This window comes from Schistocerca serialis, chromosome 11 (genome assembly GCF_023864345.2).
Source record: "Schistocerca serialis cubense isolate TAMUIC-IGC-003099 chromosome 11, iqSchSeri2.2, whole genome shotgun sequence".
Lineage (NCBI taxonomy): Eukaryota > Metazoa > Arthropoda > Insecta > Orthoptera > Acrididae > Schistocerca > Schistocerca serialis.
This window is the reverse complement of record NC_064648.1, coordinates 77,855,695-77,871,955: the sequence shown is the minus strand read 5'-3', so window position 1 is coordinate 77,871,955 and position 16,261 is coordinate 77,855,695. Positions and strand designations below refer to the sequence as shown.

Sequence of the window (16,261 nt, the reverse complement as noted above, 5' to 3'; positions counted from 1 at the left end):
TACAAAGTAGGCTTCCACGGCCCGTGCTGTCTTCAGTTGAAACTTCCGGGCTGAGAGGCCGTGGTCGATGTATAAAACTTCCACCTAACGTTTCGACTCCATCTGCGGGAGACATCTTCTGAGGTCGTCCGGCTACTGCCACTGAGGCGAGGTACTCTCGCATTTATAGAGCGCATAGAGGGCACCACAATTCGTCACGTGATGCCTACGGTATGCCTATCTTTGCAAGGTGTCATCATTCTCGATTAAGAGTAATTGATTGTCATTCTGCTGGCGCAACGTCGACATCCAAATTTTGCCCAACTTTAAAACTTCCTTTTTCTATTAAAATTATTATATGAATTTCTATTGCTTCTCTATACATACGCGCATGGTAATGGGATGTTCGTTCTAGAACGCTTGTCTCATTAAATTTAATTTCGTAGTTCCCATCTCGAAAAACATGGCTCAGCTACGCTAGATTTTTTCGATGTGTCCTAAGCGACAGTTTCTTTTATGTTCGGCTAAGCGGGTGTTTACCCTTCTTTTCGTTGTTCCAGTATATACTTGTCCACAACTGCATGGAATTTTGTATACCCCAAGTGTTGCATGGCGGTGTCGGGCGTCTTTTGCAGTTCTTAAATATTCCTTAATCTTCTTGGTGGGTCTGAAGCTTGTTTCAATCACATTTTTTTTTTGGTCATCAGTCTACTGACTGGTTTGATGCGGCCCGCCACGAATTCCTTTCCTGTGCTAACCTCTTCATCTCAGAGTAGCACTTGCAACCTACGTCCTCAATTATTTGCTCGACGTATTCCAATCTCTGTCTTCCTCTACAGTTTTTGCCCTCTACAGCTCCATCTAGTACCATGGAAGTCATTCCCTCATGTCTTAGCAGATGTCCTATCATCCTGTCCCTTCTCCTTATCAGTGTTTTCCACATATTCTTTTCCTCTCCGATTCAGGGTAGAACCTCCTCATTCCTTACCTTATCAGTCCACCTAATTTTCAACATTCGTCTATAGCACCACATCTCAAATGCTTCGATTCTCTTCTGTTCGGTTTTCCCACAGTCCATGTTTCACTGCCATACAATGCTGTACTCCAGACGGACATCCTCAGAAATTTCTTCCTCAAATTAAGGCCGGTATTTGATATTAGTAGACTTCTCTTGGCCAGAAATGCCTTTTTTGCCATAGCGAGTCTGCTTTTGATGTCTTCCTTGCTCCGTCCGTCATTGGTTACTTTACTGCCTAGGTAGCAGAATTCCTTAACTTCATTGACTTCGTGACCTTCAATCCTGATGATAAGTTTCTCGCTGTACTCATTTCTACTACTTCTCATTACCTTCGTCTTTCTCCGATTTACTCTCAGACCATACCGTGTACTCATTAGACTGTTCATTCCGTTCAGCAGATCATTTAATTCTTCTCCACTTTCACTCAGGATAGCAATGTCATCAGCGAATTGTATCATTGATATCCTTTCACCTTGTATTTTTATTCCACTGCTGAACCTTTCTTCTATTTCCATCATTGCTTGCTCGATGTACAGATTGAAGAGTAAGGGCGAAAGGCTACAGCCTTGTCTTACACCCTTCTTAATACGAGCACTTCGTTCTTGATCGTCCACTCTTATTATTCCCTCTTGGTTGTTGTACATATTGTATATGACCCGTCTCTCCCTATAGCTTACGCCTACTTTTTTCGGAATCTCGAACAGCTTGCACCATTTTATATTGTCGAACGCTTTTTCCAGGTCGACAAATCCTATGAAAGTGTCTTGATTTTTCTTTAGCCTTGCTTCCATTATTAGCCGTAACGTCAGAATTGCCTCTCTCGTCCCTTTACTTTTCCTAAAGCTAAACTGATCGTCACCTAGCGCATTCTCAATTTTCTTTTCCATTCTTCTGTATACTATTCTTGTAAGCAGCTTCGATGCATGAGCTGTTAAGCTGATTGTGCGATAATTTTCGCACTTGTCAGCTCTTGCCCACATCGGAATTGTGGGGGTGATGCTTTTCCGAAAGTCAGATGGTATGTCGCCAGAGTCATATATTCTACACACAAACGTGAATAGTCGTTTTGTTGCCACTTACCCCAATGATTTTAGAAATTCTGATGGAATGTTATCTATCCCTTCTGCCTTATTTGACCGTAAGTCCTCCAAAGCTCTTTTAAATTCAGTTTCTAATACGGGATCCCCTATCTCTTCTAAATCGACTCCTGTTTCTTCTTCTATCGCATCAGACAAATCTTCACCCTCGTAGAGGCTTTCAATGTATTCTTTCCACCTATCTGCTCTCTCCTCTGCATTTAACAGTGGAATTCCCGTTGCACTCTGAATGTTACCACCATTGCTTTTAATGTCACCAAAGGTTGTTTTGACTTTCCTGTATGCTGAGTCTGTCCTTCCGACAATCATATCTTTTTCGATGTCTTCACATTTTTCCTGCAGCCATTTCGTCTTAGCTTCTCTGCACTTCCTATTTATTTCATTCCTCAGCGACTTGTATTTCTGTATTCCTGATTTTCCCGGAACGTGTTTGTACTTTCTCCTTTCATCAATCAACTGAAGTATTTCTTCTGTTACCCATGGTTTCTTCGCAGCTACCTTCTTTGTATCTATGTTTTCCTTCCCAACTTCTGTGATGGCCCTTTTTAGAGATGTCCATTCCTCTTCAACTGTACTGCCTACTGCGCTATTCCTTATTGCTGTATCTACAGCGTTAGAGAACTTCAAACGTATCTCGTCATTCGATCACATACCTGGCCAGAACTTTCCCGATACGGTCCGTGACTTTATTAATGAACGGTAGGAAACCTTTTCCAGTAGGTGACCGTTGTTGCTCTTGACTTCTGGCCTTTTTTTTTCTTTGTTGGAGGGCTCGATCAATTTCCTTGCTGGTATATCCGTTTTCCATGGAGGCTGACCGTAAGGGATTCAGTTCATCTTGCAAGTAAGCCGGCTCGCAGATTTTGTTGGGTCTGTCCACCAAGGTTTTCGTGACACCTCTTTTTTGCCTAGGATGATGATTTGATTCCTTGGGGAGGTATCGATCCGTGACAGTGTTCTTTCTATATACTTTGTGGTCCAGCGTCCCATCCGCCCTTTTAATTACCGATACATCCAGGAAATTGAGTTGACCGTTGCTCTCATTCTCCATCGTAAACTGTATGTTCGGGTTAATATTGTTCAGGTGCACCAAGAAGACATCCAACTCTTCTTCACCAAAAATCCACACCACAAATGTGTCATCAACATAGCGGTACCATTTAGCTGGCTTTTTACTGGCAGTCTGCAACGCTCGCTGATCGAAGATCTCCATAAATAAATAGGCAACAGCTGGGCTGTTATTTCCAGTACAACAACGTATTTTACGAACAGATCGATAGGGTGGCAATGGGTAGCCCTCTCAGCCCAGCTGTTGCCAATTTATTTACGGAGATCTTCGAACAGCGAGGGTTGCATTCTGCCAGTAAAAAGCCAGCTAAATGGTACCGCTATGTTGATGACACATTTGTGGTGTGGGTTTATGGTGAAGAAGAGTTGGATGTCTTCTTGTTGCACCTGAACAGTATTAACCCAAAGATACGGTTTACGATGGAGAAAGAGAGCAACGGTCAACTCAGTTTCCTGGATGTGTCGGTAATTAAAAGGGTGGATGGGACGCTGGACCACAAGGTATATAGAAAGAACACTCACACGGATCGATACCTCCACAAGGAATCAAACCATCATCCTAGGCAAAAAAGAGGTGTCACAAAAACCTTGGTGGACAGACCCAACAAAATCTGTGAGCAGGCTTACTTGCAAAATTAATTAAATCACCTACGGTCAGCCTTCATGAAAAAGGGATATACCAACAAGGAAATTGATCGAGCCCTCCATCAAAGAAGAAAAGCAGCCAGAAGTCAGGAGCAACAACGGTCACCTACTGGAAAAGTTTTCAAAAATGGTTCAAATAACTCTGAGCATTATGGGACTTAACTTCTGACGTCATCAGTCCCATAGAACTTAGAACTACTTAAACCTAACTAACATAATGACATCACACACATCCGTTCACGAGGCAGGATTCGAACCTGCGACCATAGCGGTCGCGCGGTTCCAGTCTATAGTACCTAAAACCGCTCGGCCACTCCTGCCGGCGGAAAAGTTTTCTTACCGTTCATTAATAAAGTCACGTACCGTATCGGGAAATTTCTGGCCAGGTCTGGGATCGAAACAATCTTCAGACTCACCAAGAAGATTAAGGAATATTTAAGAACGGAAAAAGACGCCCGACACCCGCTGGCAACACTTGGGGTATACAAAGTTCCATGCAGTTGTGGACAAGTATATATTGGAACAACGAAAAGAAGGGTAAACCCGCTTAGCCGAACATAAAAGAAACGGTCGCTGTGGACACATCGAAAAATCGGTCGTAGCTGAGCCATGTTTCTCGAGATGGGAAGGACGAAATTAAATATAATGAGACAAGCGTTCCAGCACAAACAACCCATTATCATGCGCGATGTATACAGAAGCAATAGAATTTCACAAACACCATAATAATTTTAATAGAAAAGAGGAACTTTTAGAAAAGTTGGACAAAATATGGATGTAGACGTTGCGCCAGAAGAATGACAATCGATTACTCTTAATCGAGAATGATGACGTCTTCCAAAAACAGGTATACCGTCGGCATCACGTGACGAATGGTGGTGCCCTCTATGCGCTCTATAAATGCTAGAGTACGTTGAGCCCCAGTGGCAGTAGCCGGACGACCTCAGATGATGTCTCCTGCAGATGGAGTCGAAACGTTAGGTGAAAATTTTATACATCGACCACGGCCTCTCAGCCCGGAAGTTGCAACTGAAGATACCCTGTATGGTCACGGTGGTTATAGTTCCCGATAACCACGAAAGAGAGCTTCAAAACTAACGAGCAAATTCAGTTATATGCGTATTATGGACTGAAAAACAGTTCGTTTAGAAAAATGATGGGAACTTTTTTAATAATAGTAATTCCTGTAACTTTAGACTTACTCCGTCGATGTATGGGTCTATATCATATTAAAATTTCATTGACATCGAACGAATGTGTTTCAAGATATATAGTTTTGAAGTGAGTAGTGCGTAGCGAAAACGCCCAAATCTCGGACAATTCTTGCTACAACCTTAAATAAAAACTGACAACAGAAATTTAAAACCAAATTCTGTCTTGTATCCGGACTCATAGTTAAACAAAGAATATATCTGTCTAACTCATTTTGCAATATGCCCATCGCTTCGTTTGTAATTAAAGCCTAAAGTCAGAATGAGATTTTTCACTCTGCAGCGGAGTGTGCGCTGATATGAAACTTCCTGGCAGATTAAAACAGTGTGGCCGACCGAGATTCGAACTCGGGACCGTTGCTATTCGCGGGCAAGTGCTCTACCATCTCCTTTTTGTTTTTTTTTTGTTCTTTTAATTTTTTTAATATACAAAGAAGGTTTTTTTTAAATTGTTTGTTTCCACTATTCTTTGCGTGAGATATCTCGGCTTATTGACGGCACTCAACGCTCGTCTTCTCGAGGGTTGCCTGTTATGGTATATCCCAAGCATATAGCTTGGTCTCGTTTCTTTTTCCCCGTTTGTATGTGATCTCCTATGTCGGCAGTTGCCTTCTCATAGCACTAAGTGCCCAATTGCCGGAAGCCACACACTGGTTGTGATGTGGAGTATATGGAAGTGAAAAAAAAGCAACAACAAAAAACACACTGTCATCAACGTTATTAACAGTCGGACGCAGTGCATACATCTACTTCGTCTTTCCTTGTTCTTTTTTTTTTTTCATCGTATTTGTCGTTCATAGTGTCGTTATTCTCAATGCTGGTATATAGTTCGCGAACTTTTGTCTGTATTTGTCATCCTTTGTCAGCAGTTGTGCTTGTGTGGCTAGATATACTCTGCAGCCCTGGTAAGATGGCGCATCTTCGGCTTGAATTACGTAATGCAGTCCTGCCAGCCATGTCCATATATTTTTCTTCGTGATGGGGTAGTAAGTGCCGTCAGGTTGCAACACCGACATGATGGAGATTGTCTGTCTAGCTGTCCTGCAGATAGAGGCAAGGTTCATTCTGCACCATTCCCAGACCAATTTATTTTCTCCGCAGAAACATCTGTGTTGTGAGTTGTCTATGAGGGCACACTCCCCACATCTGTCAGTTGCCTACAATCGTATTCTGTGTAATTTTTCTTTCGTAGGTATGGTCTCATTAACTACATTATACCACGTTGATCTGATATTTGTTCCGAGCACGTTGTTGTGGATGTTCTTCCAGATTTGAGCCCAATCCCGTAGGGGATATTTCGTTTCCATGTGGTTTACTCTTCCGCCAATATTCATTATCTGGTATAGTTGGGCTGTTGTAAGGTCCTGTAGTGGTGCGCTCAGTTTCGCTCGGAGGTAACTAACTTCGAGCAGAAACATCCTGATGTGGTTCGCTTTGTAGTGGGTTTCCCCCAGGTTTATTGGTATTGCTATATTAGTAGGTGTATACGTCCATAGGGCCATATGGAGCGCGCTGTCTGGGTAGTCTTGAAACAGCTGAATAGTTCTCCGTATAAGAAGAGCCTTGCATTTAATCTCAACATCCATTTGCCCTAGGCCCCCTTTCTCTGGTGGAGAGTAATAACATTAATTCCCACTTTGAATAATTCGCCCCTCCAAGTATACCAACCAATTGCCGTCATTATTTGCTTGGAAATGCTGTTGACCACAGGGATCGTCTGCCATACATACCATATTTTCGAAAGTATCATTTTATTGATAAACTGTACTCTTTGTATGAGGTCCTGTTCCCTGCCTTTATTTTGCTGGAGACAACCTCTCGTCATAGCCAGAAGCTCAACCTGTTGTCCGTAGTAGTTTTCAGAGGGCAGCGACTCATTCGTATTCCCAACAGCAGCTGTCATCGATTCTAAACCCTCTGCCGATCGGCATTAGTTTAGTCTCTCTATAGTTGAGCACTGAGCATCGGGCTCGTTCATACTCCCGTACACTATTAGTGACTTCTTGTAGGTCTCGCTCCGAACGTACGATGACACTTACGTCATCCGCGTATGCCACACATTTTACAGTCGTCGAATACAAGGTTAAGCCCTCAATTGTACAGTTCAACAAACAGACAAGTGGCTCAATGGCAATGACAAAGAGAGGCATTGACATGGGGCACTCTTGTCGTACAGATCGCTCAATAGTTATTTGCCGGGAGAGTTACCCATTGATAACGATCCTAGAGCAAGCAGAGGTGTACATATTTTTGACCATCGTAATAAAACCGTCACCAAAACCTAAATGGTTCATAATCTGAAAAAGGTAGCTGTGCGAGATCCTGTCAAAGGCTTTGCATTGATCTAGAGCTGAAATTGCAGCCTCCGGTTGGGTAATAGCACTAAAGCAGATGATCTCCCTATAATCTGCGAGACTTTTAAAGATCGTTCGACCAGGGCCGGCTGTCATGTATGATTTTCTGTAAAACATGTTTAATTCTCGCTGCTAGAACGCGGCCACAATTTTGTAATCGGAGTTGAGGAGGGAAATGGGACGAAATTTATTGACATCATCTAGTGGGTATTCTTTGGGGACGAGTGCAGTTAGACTATCACTGAATCCTACTGGTAGTTGCCGACCCGCTTTAATTTCATTACGTATGTTCGGAAAGCAATATTCGAGTAAGTACCAAAATTGTTTGTAGAATTCAATGGGTAGGCCATCTGCCCCGGGCGATTTATTACCCTGAGCCTTCCTCAAAGACTCCCGAAGTTCGTCCTCAGCGACATCACTTACTAATAGTTGTCTGTCCGTCTCGTCGAGGATAGGTAGTTTTTCATGGTGGTAATTACCTCGTCATTCGTGGGCTCTGACATGTACAGCCATCGGTAATAGTCGGTTATATATTCCTTTATCTCATTCTGGGGTGTGGTGACACTGCCATCTTCTGTTTTTAATCTGTGAATCAATTTCTGTCTTGCGCGGCGTTTCTCTTTCGCAAGATGGAAGATGGGCTTTCGTCATAGACGCTGTTACCATCGCGAGAACGTATTTTAATTCGTTCCAGTAGTCTTCGTTTCAATAATGTTAGCTTCGTCTTAATCCTTTTGATCTGTACAAAGTTCTCCTGTGTGACAGGAGTAGCAGAATACAGCACACGGAGACATCGAAAATAAAATTCGAAAAGCTCTTTCTGCTGCCGGCTCCTTTCATAGCTGTAACCTTTCACGCAATTAATAAGTTTGGGCTCTGTGCAGCGGCACCACCAGAGCGTGACCGACGGGAAAGTTTGTTGGCGCCGCGCCGTGAGCAGAGATCCCATACTTCCTGCACCCGTTCTCTTAGACCTTGGTCACTGAGTGTTGAAACATTCAGCTTCCAACTTGCTCTGCCACGGTACGTTCCCTGCAGTTTTTTTTTTTTTTTTTTTTTTTTTTTTTTTTTTTTTTTTGTCTACTGACTGATTTGATGCGGCCCGCCACAAATTCCTTTCCTGTGCTAATCTCTTCATCTCAGAGTAGCACTTGCAACCTACGTCCTCAATTATTTGCTTGACCTATTCCAATCTCTGTCTTCCTGTACAGTTTTTGCCCTCTACAGCTCCATCTAGTACCATGGAAGTCATTCCCTCATGACTTATCAGATGTCCTATCATCCTGTCCCTTCTCCTTATCAGTGTTATCCACATATTCCTTTCCTCTCCGATTCTGCGTAGAACCTCCTCATTCCTTACCTTATCAGTCCACGTAATTTTCAACATTCGTCTATAGCACCACATCTTAAATGCTTCGATTCCCTTCTGTTCCGGTTTTCGCACAGTCCATGTTTCACTACCATACAGTGCTGTACTCCAGACGTACATCCTCATAAATTCCTTCCTCAAATTAAGGCCGGTATTTGATATTAGTAGACTTCTTTTGGCCAGAAATGCCTTTTTTGCCATAGCGAGTCTGCTTTTGATGTCCTCCTTGCTCCGTCCGTCATTGGTTATTTTACTGCCTAGGTAGCAGAATTCCTTAACTTCATTGACTTCGTGACCATCAATCCTGATGTTAAGTTTCTCACTGTTCTCATTTCTACTACTTCTCATTACCTTCGTCTTTCTCCGATTTACTCTCAAACCATACTGTGTACTCATTAGACTGTTCATTCCGTTCAGCAGATCATTTAATTCTTCTCCACTTTCACTCAGGATAGCAATGTCATCAGCGAATCGTATCATTGATATCCTTGTATTTTAATTCCATTCCTGAACCTTTCTTTTATTTCCATCATTGCTTCCTCGATGTACAGATTGAAGAGTAAGGGCGAAAGGCTACAGCCTTGTCTTACACCCTTCTTAATACGAGCACTTCGTTCTTGATCGTCCACACTTATTATTCCCTCTTGGTTGTTGTACATATTGTATATGACCCGTCTCTCCCTATAGCTTACCCCTACTTTTTTCAGAATCTCGAACAGCTTGCACCATTTTATATTGTCGAACGCTTTTTCCAGGTCGACAAATCCTATGAAAGTGTATTGATTTTTCTTTAGCCTTGCTTCCATTATTAGCCGTAACGTCAGAATTGCCTCTCTCGTCCCTTTACTTTTCCTAAAGCTAAACTGATCGTCACCTAGCGCATTCTCAATTTTCTGTTCCATTCTTCTGCATATTATTCTTGTAAGCAGCTTCGATGCATGAGCTGTTAAGCTGATTGTGCGATAATTCTCGCACTTGTCAGCTCTTGCCGTCTTCGGAATTGTGTGGATGATGCTTTTCCGAAAGTCTAATGGTATGTGGCCAGACTCATATGTTCTACACACCAACGTGAATAGTCGTTTTGTTGCCACTTACCCCAATGATTTTAGAAATTCTGATGGAATGTTATCTATCCTTTCTGCCTTATTTGACAGTAAGTCCTCCAAAGCTCTTTTAAATTCCGATTCTAATACTGGGTCCCCTATCTCTTCTAAATCGACTCCTGTTTCTTCTCCCTGCCGTACCATTCGGAATGTACGGTGGTATGCCTCGTGGTCGGAGAAGTACAACGACCACGTCGCCGTTGCAGAGATCTTGTCCCTCAGGCGTTTTCCTACATAACTTCTGTCTACTCGGCTGGTAAAGTACGTAAAACACTGTCGGTCCCCGTTCAGGATTTCCCAGGTGTCTTCCAGGTCCATCAGTCGAACAGTTTCGGCAAGTGTCGCACAACCGTTAAAATTCGGCCATTGGTCTTTAGGCTTTAAAACACAATTAAAATCCCCGCTGACGACCACGTCCTCTTCATTCCTCCGTAAAAGATACAATAAGTCAGTAGCGTAAAAATGTGCTCTGACAGCTCTATTTTGATTCCCCGAGGAAGCATAGATGTTTATCAATCGAACTCCGTTAATAAGGCACGAGATTCCTCTGCCAGACTCTAGTCTTTCCACGTCAGACACAATAATACCCTCTTTGAATAACGGAGCTGTGCCTGAGGAGCTATCTGGGATGGTATTTGTCAGTACGTCATACCAAGGAAAGTCAGGTAGAAAATGGTTAGCCGCCTCTTGCAGCATCGCGATGTCTGCATCACAGCTATACAAATAATCGCGGAGACGGTGTATCTTCTGCTCTCAAGTTATTTTGTTTATGTTTACAGTGACTATCTTGTAGTCCAGAAAAGTAGGCATCAAGTTCTCTACGTTAAAAGTCGCTGAGCAGTCAGCACAAGCATGATGCCGGTGAGGAGATTAATACGTATCCGTCATCATCTTTTCTCAGGTTCGTTGAAAGCTGTCGTGTCACAAGTAATTCCGCTCTCTCGGCTGGCATGGCCTCCTTTGGTGGTTCAGACGTAGCCAGTCCTCGATCCACCGACATGTCCTCGACATCATCAGCCCAGCTGCCCGCATTGGACATGTCCATCTTCTGATCTGAGCCCTTTCCCGTTGCACACTGTTCTTTCCGCCCCTCTCTCAGAAGCTGCTGAGAGACCCGATCCTCATCTGTTGCAGCGTGGTTTCCAACCCCAGAGGTCGGCGTGGTCACTCTTATCGCCTGGTCGCGGCCACTCGATTGCTTCGCATCTGTACTGCCAAGAGTTGCGTCCGTTAATTCGCGGGCAATTTGCGCACCTTTCTCGCGCAGCAGTGGAGGTGTTTTCTCAGCATCCTTGTAAGCGATCCGTCGCTTTTGTGTTTTTTAGGAGAAACGTCCGCCCTTTCATTTGCCACAGTCACTGAGGAAGAGCTGCAGATTGGTAATCCGGTGTTGTCGTCGCTTCCCATTGATTTGGAATCCGCTCCTTTGTCGGTGCGTGGATCATTCTCAACATCTTGGGTTTTCTCGCCAACCTGGGCGCTAACCAAACACGTAGCCTCCGGATCGTTCAGCTTCATCGTCACGTCGGGGGTGGTGTCAGCGTTGCCCTCTGGGGTGGCAGTCTCCATTGGTGTCTGATCAACTTTGGTGGTGTTGACACTGGTGTCCATATGAGTGACCTCCGTCGCTGCCATAGCCGAACCGACAGCAGCCACATAAGTTAGAGGCGTTGATGACATCTTGTTACTAAGAACACTTTCGCCTGGTGGTAACTGCGTCACTCGTCTCTGTACGCATTGCGCGCGAACATGATCAATTGCACCACACCCAGACCAAGTGCGAGGCTGACCATCGTATATAACAATGGCCCTGTATCTACAGATCGTAATATATGATGGAATGTGTTTCGCCAGTTCTATTTTCAACTGTCGAACACCGTTCAAGACAGGAACTTTGAAGGACATCCACTTTTCCGCAATATTGCTGATAACTGTGCCACAATTTTTCAAAAATGTATTTATTTCGTCGGCAGGAAATTCAAAAGGTAGTTCGAAAATTCTAACTGTGCGGACACTAAATCCTGCACGAGATACTCGAACTTCGCCAATATTACCATCACTGTGAGTAAATGAAAGGCTACCACCGCTTAATTGAACAATTTGATCGCATATTTCAGCAGTTTTAAACTTTATGTGCACAGTACTGCTAAAGATCGAAAGATGTATACCAATTATTTCATCAAAAGGTCGTTCAAAACATTCTCAATCCATGCTTCGAGTTCGTAAGCTTTAGGTCGTGCATATTTCGGATCGAAACGTAATTTCAAAGTATCTTTTCGTGCTAGTTCATTCATAGTCAATTCGTGACATTTTTCACACAATAACCCTTCACTGTGTACGCTACAAGAGCGTCAACTACAAGAGCGTCGCTGGCCGGAGTGGCCCAGATGTTCTAGGCGCTGCAGTCTGGAACCGCGAGACCGCTACGGTCGCAGGTTCGAATCCTGCCTCGGATATGGATGTGTGTGATGTCCTTAGGTTAGTTAGGTTTAACTAGTTCTAAGTTCTAGGGGACTAATGACCTCAGAAGTTGAGTGCCATAGTGCTCAGAGCCATTTGAACCATTTTTACAAGAGCGTCAACTCCCCGTAAACAGCGCTCAGCCGGCAGCAGTGGAGACGTAAACAGCAGCGCGCGTCCGCTCGCCACGATCGCCGAGGGTCGACTGTACCACCTGAGCTACCCAAGCACGACTCACGCCGTGTGCTCACAGCTTTACTTCCGCCAGCACCTCGTCTCCTACCTTCCAAACTTTACAGAAGCTCTCCTGCGAACCTTGCAGAACCAGCACTCCTGAAGAAAGGATATTGCGGAGACATGGCTTAGCCACAGCCTGGGGGATCTTTCCAGAATGAGATTTTCACTCTGCAGCGGAGTGTGCGCTGATATGAAACTTCCTGGCAGATTAAAACTGTGTGAAAATCTCATTCTGGAAACATCCCCCAGGTTGGGGCTAAGCCATGTCTCCGCAATATACTTTCTTTCACGAGTTGTGAAAGGTTCGCAGGAGAGCTTCTGTAAAGTTTGGAAGGTAAGAGACGAGGTACTGGCAGAAGTAAAGCTGTGAGGACGGGGCGTGAGTCGTGCTTCGGTAGCTCAGTTGGTAGAGCACTTGCCCGCGAAAGGCAAAGGTCCCGAGTCTCGGTCCGGCATACAGTTTTAATCTGCCAGGAAGTTTCAAAGCCTAAAGTCGATTATCCACAGTAAGAGATCGAATATTAAATTTCTACCTTCTTCTTGCTCGATGTTTTCTTTTTCAGCTCGTCACGTTCAGTACTTTTTACTTTAGTTTTTTCCCATCCTCATTTTTGACGCAGGCTTTGGACTGCCGCTGACTGAGTTAAAAAGATATTTTTTACTTTTATTTACTATTTTTTTATTTTTACTTTCCTTTACTTGAAACGTACATAGTTACTAAAACATCCAAATATTTCTGTTTGAGTGATAGTTTTCGAAACATGGCACCATACAGAGAGCCACATCACGCTTTTTGTATCTCATGCATGTTATTTTTCGTTGTGAAAGAGCAGTACATACTACACAGCGTCTTTGGGGAATCTCCTTTTCCTCCGTTGCTACGAGGAACCCTCGATAATGTCCTTCTTTGTTCTGCAATCGGAAAGGGCTTTCTTCAGTGTTCACATGTTTGACTACGAAATTTATCAATGAACTGTCGGATTATCTCCAAGTAGTATTTCGCTAGCGGTATCTTCTGTTGCTTTTGTATTTCAAAAATAGTTTTTGCATTAAGCACACAGAAGTCAGTCAAATGAAAGAATACTTTCTTGTACCACTTCATTGTCTTTCGGATGCACTGTACAGAGGGTAACAGCGCGTCTGTCTCATCAGCTGCACACAATGACTGACTACAGTTGACATCACAGGTAGGTTTCAAGTTATTTTGGCCTGTTCTATGTTCTTTTTTTGTCTGTCTCCACAAACTCTGGTCCATTTACAGTGCAAGGCAACCAGACTTCCTTATTGTCAACCCATTTTAGTGCCATTAATGATCCACAGGTCTGGAACTGTATTTCTCCATTTTTTAGCTTGTCTGCCAACGGTGGTAGATGTTTCCTGTTTTTGCCTACTGTCCCGACAGCGTTTGTACGTTTATCAAGGAGCCATAGGAATAATTCGGGATTCGAAAACCAACTGCCTAAATAAATGGTATGATCTTTGTTGACATATGGTAACAACAAACTCACAACAACATCGCTCGATTTTTCCCAAAAACCAATTCCAGATTCTATTTCCGTGGCGGCACCAGTGTAGACAATATAATCGAAAATGTAATTGGTTTGTACGTCACCAAGTACGAAAATTTTAATGCCAAAACAGCGACATTTATATCGTATGTACTTTTTAAATCGGAGCCTTCTTTTGAAAAGTAGCAGACTTTCATCGATCACTATGCTTTCAAAGGGTACTATTGCCATGCGGAATTTATTTTCTGAGTAATCTACACTCGGACTATTTTAACAAGAATATCAGTAGTGGAACAAACTATGTATGATCGCATATAATCGGTGTGGGTTGCCTACATCAGGGGCAGGAGTCCACTCAGGGGCAAACATATTGTTCTCCATTGATCTACAGATAACTAACCTACCGTTCTCCTTTCACTGACTGGTCCTTAACCTACTGTTCTCCTAAAATGATCCTCCCTTTTGGTTGACAGGCACTTCTTCCCCCACCCTCTCCCACTCCCGTCCCCCCTGAGGAACCCCCAGCCATCGCTGCTACACATACGCTTTCAGCCCTAAGATTGGAATAGTCCCTCTCCCTTATCAGTTTGATTGACTACTTAATTAAACTGACCAATTAATTAACCTCTCCCCCTCTGGTAAACCCCCTCTCCTCCCACCCCGTGCCAGAAATTTGTGGGAAAAAGTTGATCAGTCATTTGGAGGGAATTCGATTGTGGTATATGGAATATTGTTTAAACACTTTAAACAATGTATAGAATATTGTTTAGTTATTATAGCAGTGTATTGAATATGGTTTATTTATTTAGTTAAAAAACCTGTAAAGAAATCGATTGCAGTGAATGTAATATTGTTTACAAAATTTAGACAATGTGTGCAATATTGTTTAAATAAACAATTTATGGGGTTCAAGACAGTGTACGGAGTATACGAAAACTGGTAGCTCTTTGGTGGAGAGGAAGGATGTCATAACAGTAAGTTCAAGGGTATATTGTTCATTTCTAAAAAATTCAGTTTGTAGGCTTTGGATTTCTGATGCTCATCATTCTCTGTCATTTGGAAAGATGTAGGTATTGTAGGAAGCAATTACATGGGGAAAACATGTTGCATAACCTAATGTTCAGCACACTACTCTGGGTGTTTTATCCTGAGGTTTGGCCCTTTGTTGGCCCTTAACCTATTGTTCTGTTAAGTGGTTTTCCATGTCATCCCCATTTCCTTAAACTATTGAACCGCCTTTGATACCAAATTAAGCAATTAGTTACGTCCTCCCACCATTTTCTGGTACACTTTTCGATTTACACATGCTTTAGAACACCATTTCTGGCGCATTCTTCTTTGTCATCCACCCCCTTAAACAAGTGGACTGCGTTTTACATAAAAATTATGCAAATTAACCTACTGTTCAGCACTTAACCTGCTGTTCTGTTCCATGTCACTCACTCGCACACACCGTCCACTAAACTATTGTATCACTAAATTTTTACAAATTAGTTCCATCGATATCCTTGACATTTATTAGGCAGTTTTTTTTAATTCACAGCATCCTATTGATCAGTGAAACCAGTGGAATATAGTTTAAACAAAAGAGCGCTAGTGAAAAGCAGATCCCACCAGCTGACGTCCGACGCCGAAGCCGCAGACTCCACACACGCCCCCAGGAGACGGAATGCACCGTCAGTCCCCACGAAATGATGACGCGGCCGTCAGCTGCCGAACTACGCGCGGGTGTCAGTTCAGGACCCACAAGGATGAGGCGGCGGCATCCATTTGATACGTGACACCTGAGATATAACTGTCGAAATAAGTGTTCACGTAGGCACCATTGCTGGCGTGATGATGGTGAGCTGTAGGGCCAGCACTGAGAGAGATGTAACGGGACAGCCCATCCATTACTTATCAGTCCCTTCCCGGAATTCGTAAAGTCCTGCAGAAATAGTTAACCGTCGCTTCTCTAAGAGCTTTCGCGATTTTTTTAGTTTGCCTGCCTGGAAGTTCTTGCCCTAACAGGACTTAATTACGAAAATAGCACAGAATAACACCGAATGCATGCTTCCTGATGGTCCTAAAGAGACACCACGTGTTCCCTTCCTGGAAATCGTGGCGGTCTGCTTTCGACATACGTCTAGGAAACGGCAAACGTTATCACGGCTGAAAGCTCTCATCATGTCTGTGCAAGCTTGCGAGAGCACAGTCAATCATAAAAGCATTC

At 43.4% G+C, this 16,261-nt stretch overlaps 1 protein-coding gene across 1 annotated transcript in view; it reads right to left on the bottom strand.

The window, feature by feature from the left end:
* The window catches only part of LOC126426468 (uncharacterized), a 123,005-nt gene extending 111,526 nt beyond the window's left edge, over positions 1-11,479 (bottom strand). The window contains exon 1 of the mRNA XM_050088380.1: positions 11,318-11,479. Coding sequence (XP_049944337.1) covers positions 11,318-11,479 — 162 coding nt within the window. The remainder of the gene's footprint in view (positions 1-11,317) is intronic.
* Positions 11,480-16,261: the final 4,782 nt, after the last annotated feature.